At 39.2% G+C, this 10,914-nt stretch overlaps 1 protein-coding gene across 1 annotated transcript; it reads left to right on the top strand.

The window, feature by feature from the left end:
• The first annotated feature begins 795 nt into the window (after positions 1-795).
• Positions 796-4,911, top strand: sod2 (superoxide dismutase 2, mitochondrial). Its single transcript, XM_034699821.1, has 5 exons — positions 796-925; positions 2,079-2,284; positions 2,571-2,687; positions 3,984-4,163; positions 4,254-4,911. Exons 1-5 carry the CDS (start codon positions 879-881, stop codon positions 4,397-4,399), a joined length of 696 nt encoding a protein of 231 aa, XP_034555712.1. The 5' UTR covers positions 796-878; the 3' UTR covers positions 4,400-4,911.
• Positions 4,912-10,914: the final 6,003 nt, after the last annotated feature.

The following is a 10,914-nucleotide window of genomic DNA, read 5'->3' on the forward strand; positions in this document are numbered from 1 at the left end:
ATAGGTATTAGGGTAGCGTTAGGATTTTTCAAGAGTGAGTAATTTGCCATTGTATTGACGATCTTTGGTATCGCCTCCGTTGTGGTAAAAGAGACGTTCACGTGATTCTTTACGTTCCCGTACGTTTTGATGATAATTATTAAATATATTTTGATTGTTGTGCATTCTACTTGTAGATTTAATGTGCTTTTGTCTTATTTTTAGGTCTTATTTCAGTAAACTTTGTTCAATCCGTACATGAAGAAATTACAAATTCTGTAATTTGTGGTGATTGTTATGTTTAGTTTAAAACATAAAGACGTGGGCTTCATGAATACAGACTTTTAATGTCACTCGTAGCATAGCTTGTATATCCAACATCACAGCATTGACTTCTTCTACTGCTATATTTCAGTGGAACCGTGGCAATATGTACTTAACAGGTTATGGTACCTAGCACTGACACCTAGTGGCTAGAAGTAGTAATAACTTCTATCACTACAGTCATAAGCTTGTTTTATTTCCCAAATTTACTAAATACTCAACGACACCTGAGGGGCGCGTATTTGGATCATTGGATCTTTAAAGCCACGAAAAAACAGCTAGAAGGAACATGACAACATGTAGTTTGAGGGTGTAGGCGGTGTAAAATACATACTCTAACATGCTTATAATCAATAGCAGATTATCAAAATTTAACAGAAAATAACATTTAAGAATGAGTATGATTTTTACAGCATAAATAGTGGCTTAAATGTTGCTGTTGTCTATAATTGTATTCCTAAATAACCTTGTCAGCACCCCCGCATGATGATGATAATGGTACGGTCCCATGCTGTCACACTGAGAGTGTACACTTCAAGGGCAGTCAGTACTTTCCACTCCCTCCCGTCAACTATATGAGCACTATCATGAACATGCTTAGCAGAGCTGGCCAAATTCGCAGGTAAACTGATATTGACTTACACTTTAATAACATTATCATTAAAATGCATTCGAAATGAGGAAAAACACTCGTCCTGGCGCTGATTGCTCATGAACTTGAGGCAGTTGTTTATTGAGAGCTCACAGTGAGCTAGCTTAGTTCAGCTGCTTATCAAGGTTAGCTTGTGTCGCACCGAATCAAACATTTAGTTTAACTTTAATGCAGTCGTGCACTTCTTTCTTTTGAAGACAGTATGCTGTGTTTCATTCACATTCACTTATTCACACATGGCTAACTCGGGGCTAAACATTCCTCTAAACCTTTGTTGATTTAATCTACAACAACTACCAGAAGTTCAGGTCATCTGCTAAAGGCTGATGAAACTCCCCCCATGCTTTCTTCAACTAACTGTGCAATTTAAGTTCGAGTTGTCTTCCAATCTATTTGAAAACCTTCATGTGTTATGCACAGACATGTGCCTTTTATATATACAATGGTGGTAGGGTTGCCAACTTTCAGGTGCACAGTTCCATGGTGGTGTGAGCATGATGTGTGAATTCAGTGTATGTTCATATTCTGATTCAACTGGAAATACAGAAAGTGTGTATATTCCCTTTAATCCTTACTGTATCATTATGTAACCTCAATTTGGCTCTTAAAGCCACATACAAAAACAGGCAGATGAAAAAATAAATGCAATAGAGGAGTATGACTCACCAAATGTACTTTTTCCATGGATACTTTTTGCTGCTCTTGACTGACTCAAGCAGTCTGTTGTCCTTTTGCACAGCCAGAGAGAAGTCCTGACGTGACAAGTCACAGTTTACAGATGTTTGAAGTTCATTTTTGATCAGCTCTGTGCTGCATCTGTTTCTTGAGTCTGACCATTTAATGGCCATCAGAGAGAAAATCCTCTCAACACTTTTCTGCAGGTGTGATTGGCACATGATCCACTGTGGTTTTATCTGATCTAGGATCTGTGGAGTGCAGTCTGCTGTATTCACAAGAGTTAATAGTCAATATACGGGACAATTGAGGTCCAGTATGAAACATGATGTCCCAGCTAATATGGGACAGTTGTCAACCCTACATGTTGAACACTCAGCCTGCTTTGAAGCTGTTTTCATCAGGTTCAGTGTGTTTGAAGCACGTTTCTCCCTCTGTTGTGTTACAGGTGTGCAGTCGGCCTCAGCCAAGCTATTAACCAGGTAGCCGCTTCCAGGCAGAAGCACACACTCCCTGACCTGACATATGACTATGGAGCTCTGGAGCCCAGCATCAACGCAGAGATAATGCAGCTGCACCACAGCAAGCACCACGCCACGTACGTCAACAACCTCAACGTCACAGAGGAGAAATACCAGGAGGCTCTGGCAAAAGGTACGGACACAAAATCCTTGGGAAACATGTTTGTGAGTTCAAAGCTTGATCCTTAAGGCAACTGGACTGGTAGAAATTATTCAAGAATTTCTACCAGTCCAGTTGCCTTAAGGATCAAGCTTTGGATCACCATGACCTGGATGACTGAGAACCTTCACAGACATGTTTGTGAATTTCGTCAGTACAAATATAAAGATGATTTTTGTATCACACATACAAACATTTACATATTATAACAGATCTGATTTCTTTCTATTCACCTGCTTGTGTGTGATCTGTATTGTAGGGGATGTGACAACACAGGTTTCCCTGCAGCCCGCCCTGAGGTTCAACGGAGGAGGCCACCTTAACCACTCTATCTTCTGGACAAACCTCTCTCCTAATGGAGGTGGAGAGCCACAGGGTAAGGAAGAAATCCATACATAACTCTGAACAGCATGTCCTCTCTTATGCTCTTCACAATGCTTTGTTTTGTAGATAACTTAAACCTTCATTATATGCAGCACGTCTCTGGCCACGGTTGCTGGTAGTTGGACGGTCTCTGTTTATCAGTGCAGCTTTTAGCTTGCTGTTTTTGGCCGTCACAACAGACTCTATTTTTGAGTCTCACCACCCTCTCCACACACCAAACTAAATCATTGCCAACTATTCCAACTCAAATACTACAGTACATGAGTGATCCAAGTTTTCACTGAAGACAGCATAACAAACCAGAGTTACAAGGTATTTTATCTTGGACTAATATTTAGGGTTGCAAAGCGGTGGAAAATTTCCAGTAAATTTCCATGGGAAGTTAAGCTGGGGAATTTTGGAAATATTCCAAATTGGAAATTATGGGAATTTATGGGAATTAACTGGGAATTGAGGGTAATTTGATGGAAAGGTATCATATCCAAGCATAAATATTTGTTTTGTAATAAGCAGACATCCATCCAAAATAATACAATTAAAACAGATTTATTTGTAAGCAGAACTTTATCAAGTATTAAATATTTTACTGAACAATCAAATCTCTCATTGAAGAACAAACACATGAATGTTGAGTTAAATATTACTCATCCCCCCGACCAAACCCATTCAAAAATGAACAAAAATGCAATCCCAACAAAGTCCCATTCAAATGTTAAATGAAGAGAGCCCCTCTCCCTCCAAAAAAGTCCCATTCAACATGCAAATAAAAAAACATCTTCCCTCAAGCTTCTCAAACCTAGCCCCTGCAGGATTCTACAAATCATCTTTGCATTTGATGGAGGAATGCACAGTACATGTACGGGGCGTTGTCTCTATAGCCCTGCAGTAAGCAGTGTGCTATGTGCATGTGATAGAGGAATAGCATAGATATTCAACTGTACTTGCATGAAATCTGGTTGTTTTAGTCAGGATTATACTAAAATATATTTTCCCCAACTATATTTAAGTTCCCTATTAAGAGCCAACCTTCAATTTAGTAAATTCCTGGTTTATTCCTGTTAATTCCCATGGAAAGTTTCCAACTTTAAAAATTCCCTGAACTTTGCAACCCTACTGATATTCCATTAGTAGAAACAAACATGAATCTAATGTAACAGCAAGCCAAGGGAAGGTGCTATCTTAGCACTGTGTTGTTTTCTTTGGTCAGTCTGCCCTCTAGTGGTTAACTATTCTTGACTAATGTGCAGTATTGCCTTGATGAAGCACCTGCCTCTGTGACTTTTTGTAGGCGAGCTCATGGAGGCCATTAAGAGGGACTTTGGCTCCTTCCAGAAGATGAAGGAGAAGATGTCTGCTGCCACCGTGGCTGTGCAGGGCTCGGGCTGGGGTTGGCTCGGTTATGACAAAGAGAGTGGAAGACTTCGTATTGCTGCCTGTGCTAACCAGGATCCCCTACAGGGAACCACAGGTCAGTGCAAACCACCTTTCAACGTCATTTTTCAAACACCACATTGAAAACAGAGCTATTGATGTAATTATTTATCTCTCTGACCCTCAGGTCTGATCCCTCTGCTTGGTATCGATGTGTGGGAGCATGCCTACTACCTGCAGTACAAAAATGTGAGGCCGGACTATGTTAAGGCCATCTGGAATGTCATTAACTGGGAAAATGTGACCGAGCGCCTCCAGACTGCCAAAAAATAAAAACCTAATCTCCTCGAAAACCCACAAAGTCCTCCCTCACTCTGACCTGGGCCTGGAACAAATAACAGTTCTTTCTTACATAGAGTAAATGAGTGGTGATATAATTTGCATTCAGACTTTCTAGAGTTTGGATTTTCAGATTTTCAGCTGCATCAAAGTTGATTAAGTTAACTTTAAGTTGTCTTTATTGTTACAGATTACATTTTCTTTGAGGTAAATATAACGCCCTGGACACATCCAGGTGGAAACAAACTTAAACACATATTTGCAAATGCTTTTTATCTCAGGTCTGATCCCAACCATCAGACTTCTTAAGCGCACAATCGAGCCTCCTTTCACAACAAGGCTGGCTTTCCTAAATACACCTACATGTTGGCTACTGTTCATGTGAACCTGCTGTCATATAATCAGAGTGCATATTCAGTGAGCTTTGTCAGAATATGTCACTAAAATCACAATGTTATGCAGTCTGTTTTTGATGTATGATAATAAAATAATAGGATATAATTGTACAAGCTTGCTGGTTTGTGGTTCATTCTTATATTTTTGTGGATTCTCCCTAAGAGGTTTTTAAGATGCTATTGTTAGAGATATATGCCAAATGATACATGACTGAAAATGAATGAAACACATTTATGTGCATACTTCTACATGCTTTCATTATGAAGAACATGAACATTAAATCAGCTTTTTGGTCTCATAATCTTTGTACAAACTCTTGTACAAGTCTGTGAATCTATCTGGAAGTTATATTCTGAAAGTTATTGCTGTATTCAATTATTATCACACTTTCTTTTAGCCAAGTCGCAGAACAGACACTCAACTTCAGACCTTTGGTATGTACTGTAAATATTCTCATAAAGTTTATGCTTCAGACGCACAAACAGGCAGAGGTACGTACACACTATTGACCTAAGCTCCCATGGCAACAACTTCAGTCACTAAAGACTTGGAAAACGTTTGTGGACCAACCAGAGATTGAGCTGTAATGCTGCTAGTTTGAACAATGTGATAAAACAATAGTAACAAGTCAAAAAGATATTAGCCATCAGCCTAGCTGTCTAAGCGCATGCCCCATATACAGTGGTGTGTCCAGAGGGGATTCAAGGGTGGCACTGGCACCCCTTGAAATCCAATAGACCACCCCAGGGGTTTCTGTTAAAATCTATAATTTGGAATGAGTTAAAAGGCTGACAGTAGGTTTCTTTATTAGTGCCCTCAAATGTGACTTTGAGAAAACATCTTTTGTAAGTCCTTAAAGAATTAAGCTTAGAAGATGTATGCCTCTTTGTCACGTGGCAAAGTCAAAAGGAATAAAACAACTGTTTAGTACTTTAATGAAAGTAGGTTGTGAAGACAGAAAGGGTAAATGTTATTTATTTGTAAATGCACTGACAACCCCTGTCTATGTGAGAGCCTCAGTTGGGCCACCCCGGTCAAAAAGTTCTGGACACGCTCCTGTCCACACACAGAGGCTACAATCCGTATCGCTACGGTTGGAGGTTGGACTCCCGGCCTCTTCCATTTGCTGCATGTCCTCCCCTACTATCTACACCCCACATTTTCTGTCTCTCTCCAGATTTCCTATCAAACAAAGGCAACAATGCCCAAAAACACAACTTTTAAAAAAGTATTTAATCTAATTTTAAATCTTTCCAAAACTTTTTTTCCCGTTGTTTTTAGGTCAAGCTAAATGTGATTTTTTCGATTTATAGAGAGTGCTACAAGATCTTTAGAATCATAGTAACCACCCCACTTAAAAGAGCTCTCTTCCTAACTTATTTTGCATCATACAATAGCTCTAATCCATTTTACTACATCTCTGTTAGAGATTTTTTTTTCTAAAGCTTGAAATCAGCCAAGTACTTAAATCTTATAGGTACTAAATCCACCCTATCCAAAGCTGACAGTTTCTCACTCACCATAGACAGTTCAACAGTGCCCCCCTCCCCTCAGGTAAAGAGTCTGGGTGTCATCCTCGACAGCTCTCTTTCTTTCAACTCTCACATCAATAACATAACCCGGTTTGCATATTTCTGTCTACGCAACATCAATCATCTCCGCCCCTCTCTCACCCCTCATACCACTGCTATCCTGGTCCACAGTCTTGTCACCTCCCATACTGACTACTGTAATTCACTCCTCTTCAGTGTCCCTAACAAATCCCTCCATAAACTTCAGCTGGTCCAAAACTCTGCAGCCCGCATCATTACCAGAACCCCCTCCTTCCACCATATCACCCCCGTCCTCCAGCAGCTTCACTGGCTCCCGGTCAAATTCAGAATCAACTTCAAAATCCTCCTGTACACATTTAAGGCCATCCACATTTGTGTTTGGAGGACATGACATACTACCCAAGGCACACACACTGTTAATCACTGTGAATTAGACGGCTTAAACCTTGCAGTAATAGGTTAGGCTGCATTATCTTTTCTGCCTCTACACAGTATCACCAAAAGAGGGCAGCATTTTCAAGGTTTTCTGCTTCAGTTACTCTGATAAATTTAGTTGCATTCAAACATTTTGTTGAGAAAATATGAATACTTGAAGTTTATTTTAACCATGAATGTGTGAAGGTTATATATTCATAGTGATTGGCTCAGGCAGACTTTCAAAAGGAGATTTTTAACACTTTAGTGGTACACTCTTGGTGCCTTTAGAGTTTGCTTTACATGAAGGACAAAACAATATCAAAGACAACTGGAAAGAAAACTTCCAGCCGGTTATTATCCTGTCATCCAGTCTGCCTGTGGGAATATCTCTGTCCAGACACCTCTCCTTCTTGTGTCGGTGATATGATGATGAGGAAGTGAACAGGTTTTCAGAGGACACAGAGTTCAAGGAGCACATGGTGACCAGACTTTAATCATGGGATTGGAATTGGCAACATTTGGTTGCCTGTAATTATTTTATTTTGATTGAGATTGCCTGACTTGATTAGGTTACTGAATGAATAAATAAATGAAAACATGTTTAAACCCGTCACAAAACATCATGTAGTTGTAATTTATTAAGACAGTTTGATTATTGTTACAATAATAATGATTCTAAAACTTAACTGACCTGTCTTTCAGAGCTGATAGGAGACACTGATGTGGCAGGAAGCCTATGGGAAAGAAAAGCTAATGACACCTGACTCAGTGAGGTTTTGAGTGATTAAAAAGAAACGTGTGCTGAGCCATAAATACAACCAAATAAGTAGTTTCATTTGAGAGACATTTCCAGCCTTAAGAACAGAAGTCGTCTCATTTATAAGATGATGGTTTGTCGAAATGTGGCCTACTTTTTGCTGTCTAAACGTTCTCGTCCCAAAAATTATTTCCCTCTTCCTTAACTCATAAAAAAGATGGAACTTACTCAGGATAAAGTTTCTTTAACGTCTGGAAGTGAGGAGAGGAAAATACTTAGCAAATGTCTCAGTCACTGAGTTTAACTCCCCTGAAATCTGTCCTCTTTCTATTTCAGTTGTTCTTAAACTCTACGATAAATATTCTCAACCATGCACCTCTTGTCTGCGCTTTTGTTTTTTAATGTTCTTTTAATTGAAGTCTTTTACTCCGGCTCCTCTGAATTGTTTTTCTGTGTCTTTTGTTTTAGTTCTCAGTCAGTACACCGCTTTGATCGGTCTCAGTGTATGAAATGTGCTTTACAAATAAAGCTGCCATCCCATTTGCCTCTGAACTTTCCCTGTTTCTCTCTGTAAGCAAACTGGTAAACTCAAATTCAACTTTGTTACCATTAGGCACTCAAAGAATGTCCATCTATTCGTGCCTTTGGGACATATGCAGATAAACAAAATGATGTTCTAACAAAAGTTGAAAGGACCGATCGAAACAAATAAGACAGTTTTGTTTAGATTTTTTCGATCACACACAGAAAGACACTTTGTGGTAAACAAGCTCAGAATGTTTGTGAAGCTTTGCACACAGGCATGCAGTGACACTCTGGTTTCACATCTTTATTTTCATTTCTAGAGAGAAAGTGGTGAGAGACTGTGCCCATCCCATTTGGGGTTCTTAACTTGTTCAAAAATGGCCAACATACATACCACACGGTGGTTTTCATTTTCTTGCATAACACTGTTATTGTTGTCTCAAATTTTAAGAGTAACTATCAGGGGGCCAAGAAATCTGCCAATCTTATATTCTGCAGTAACTCTAAGCACAGAAACTGTGTTAAACGATGGATGGTTTGATGTAGAAGCTGTACACCAGATTAGCAACCAATGGGTAGTATGGTTCAAAGCGCAAATATACTGAAGTTAAGTTTAAATATTTATGATATCTTTATCATAACTTACCAAACTTTGACTTTGTCTGCTTTTGTGATTCTAACGGTCTTTGTTACTTATTGTATTGCGCCATGAGCCTTCACTGTGCCTGTTATATGAAGTTGTTAGTAGCCTTAGGGCCTACGCAGTCATCATGCTATACCACATCACCCTTCACTGGATTTATAATCAGCTGCAATAAACTATATTTTAGCATTTTAGATTGCTAGTCATACTTCTGCACCTATTTTGGTGAAAGTAACTCAAGTAGTGTAACACATTACAATTCAGAGACAGTAATATTGTAATGTAACTAATTACTTTCAAATGACAGTAACTTTTCATATATAGTGTATTACATTTTAGAAGTAACTCGCCAAACACTGGTAATACCCTAAGAAGGGGCTAGACAACAGGATTGTAGGATCACAAAACAAATCAGAAATTGAAAAATAATTTTGAAAAAAAAAAACTAAAATAAAAAAACATAACAATGCTGAGTCATCATTTCCATCCAACTTAGTTTAGCTGAGAAAGCTGGTTAGCAAGAAAGCAGCAGCTTCAAAAGTTAGCTTCAATGCTCCCACTTGCCTAAGGTAATCCTAAACAACGATAACAAATGGTAAATGTAAAATATTTGAACTCAAAACAGTTAGCCAAAAGTAAGGATAAATGATTATATTAGCATCTAAATTAATGTATAAATGTTGAAAATGCAGACTAGCGGAGAAATGTTAGCTTAAATTAGTTAGCTTAAAATGTATTTACTTAAAACTTCTTCAATTAAGTCTAAAAGCAGAGGAGCAATGTTTTCAACTGCTAGCTTAAAGGAAAGTTCAGTTCAACATTATAAAGGGATGTTAGAAAAAAACAAACTAAATGCTGCAAGCTACATGTCATTTATGAATGAGATAGATTGCTCAAAGTAACCTATGTTGAGTTAAAACTATTAGCTAATAGTAGAGAATATGTCAAAAACTGTTACAAAAATGATGGATAAATGGAAATGGATACACAAGAACACAACGGATCAGTTATTGAAATGGCTGCTGTCTCAAAATATGTTTAGCCTATTAAATTATGTTAAATAACACCCTTAATTCAGATACATAGGGGACAGTTCCCTAAAAATTTCGGGGCAATCAAAACCCTTGATTTAACCTGACAGGGCCTTCATTACATACATACTGTTTTTAAATCCCAAATACAAGCTTTGCATACTTATACCAAGCAGCACCCTCCGGTCTCAAACTATGAAGCCCATGCAAAGTGTTATAAACTGCAATTCATCAAGAATCGCTTGAGGCTGGCTGCAGAAACACCGGAAACCACATACACACCAATTCAAAAAAGACGATCTTTACAGCAGAAATGAACATGTTTACAGCCTGGTACAAAAGACGAGTGCAGTCTGGATAGCTCCTTTCTCTATCGGCACACACTGTATGGGGGTGAATTTTTTTCTAACACAACGGTTCAGAAGATATTAAGATTACAAGTTTTTGCCCAAATGAGGACATGACTGACTTGACTCCTGGGCAGGAACACATAGCTGTTGGCTAGGAGGCTCAAACTCTGCCTCTTTACGTCACACTGTGCCTAGTTGAGTCCACATTTCCAATATAGCTCCCGATTGGCTTCAAAACAGCGCTCAGGAACAGATGGGTGACGTCACAGATACGACGTTCATTATGACTTATACCCAATTTACCTCCCAACATATGGGATTTCAAAACTATCAGTGCTTTTCATCACACTCTTCCCTGAGTGGAGGTCAACATCTTCAGTATCTCCTCTGTGGCCCTAACCCATGCAGCTTTGTCATCACATTTTTAGGCTCTGGACAATCCTCAGAGCTGTCCCACATTGTTCCCTGATGTGAACTGCATGTGCTTTACCCTACACAAGCTGTCATTGTCCCATTTGGACTGGAAATCCATTAGAAAATGTGAAGTGTCAACATTAAGGAGGTAAAACTTTCCAGCATTAGCTGTCCGTTGTTCCTGGCAGGAATGATGACGGAGCTCTATTCAGGGCACCCGTTTGGGTCTGGGCCCGAGTCTGAGTGGATCTGAGAAGGAGGTCTCTTCCACCAGGCGCTGAGAGCCAGGAACCAGACATTTCAGTGGGTCTGAGGGAGCAGGGTTTTGTGGTAAGCTTTAGTACCTCAGCCTGACAGGGAGATTGATTCATCACGGCTACTTAAAACACCAGACAGACAGAGAAGCATCCACAACGGCTTGAA

The sequence above is a fragment of the Notolabrus celidotus genome, chromosome 13 (assembly GCF_009762535.1).
Source record: "Notolabrus celidotus isolate fNotCel1 chromosome 13, fNotCel1.pri, whole genome shotgun sequence".
Lineage (NCBI taxonomy): Eukaryota > Metazoa > Chordata > Actinopteri > Labriformes > Labridae > Notolabrus > Notolabrus celidotus.

What these genes read in the sequence shown, in the direction of transcription:
- sod2 (XM_034699821.1), top strand. Translation starts at nt 879, where the DNA reads ATGAGCACTATCATGAACATGCTTAGCAGAGCTGGCCAAATTCGCAG. An exon ending in AGAGCTGGCCAAATTCGCAG is followed by an intron (nt 926 to 2,078) that starts GTAAACTGATAT and finishes GTTGTGTTACAG; the next exon opens with GTGTGCAGTCGGCCTCAGCC. An exon ending in TGGAGGTGGAGAGCCACAGG is followed by an intron (nt 2,688 to 3,983) that starts GTAAGGAAGAAA and finishes GACTTTTTGTAG; the next exon opens with GCGAGCTCATGGAGGCCATT.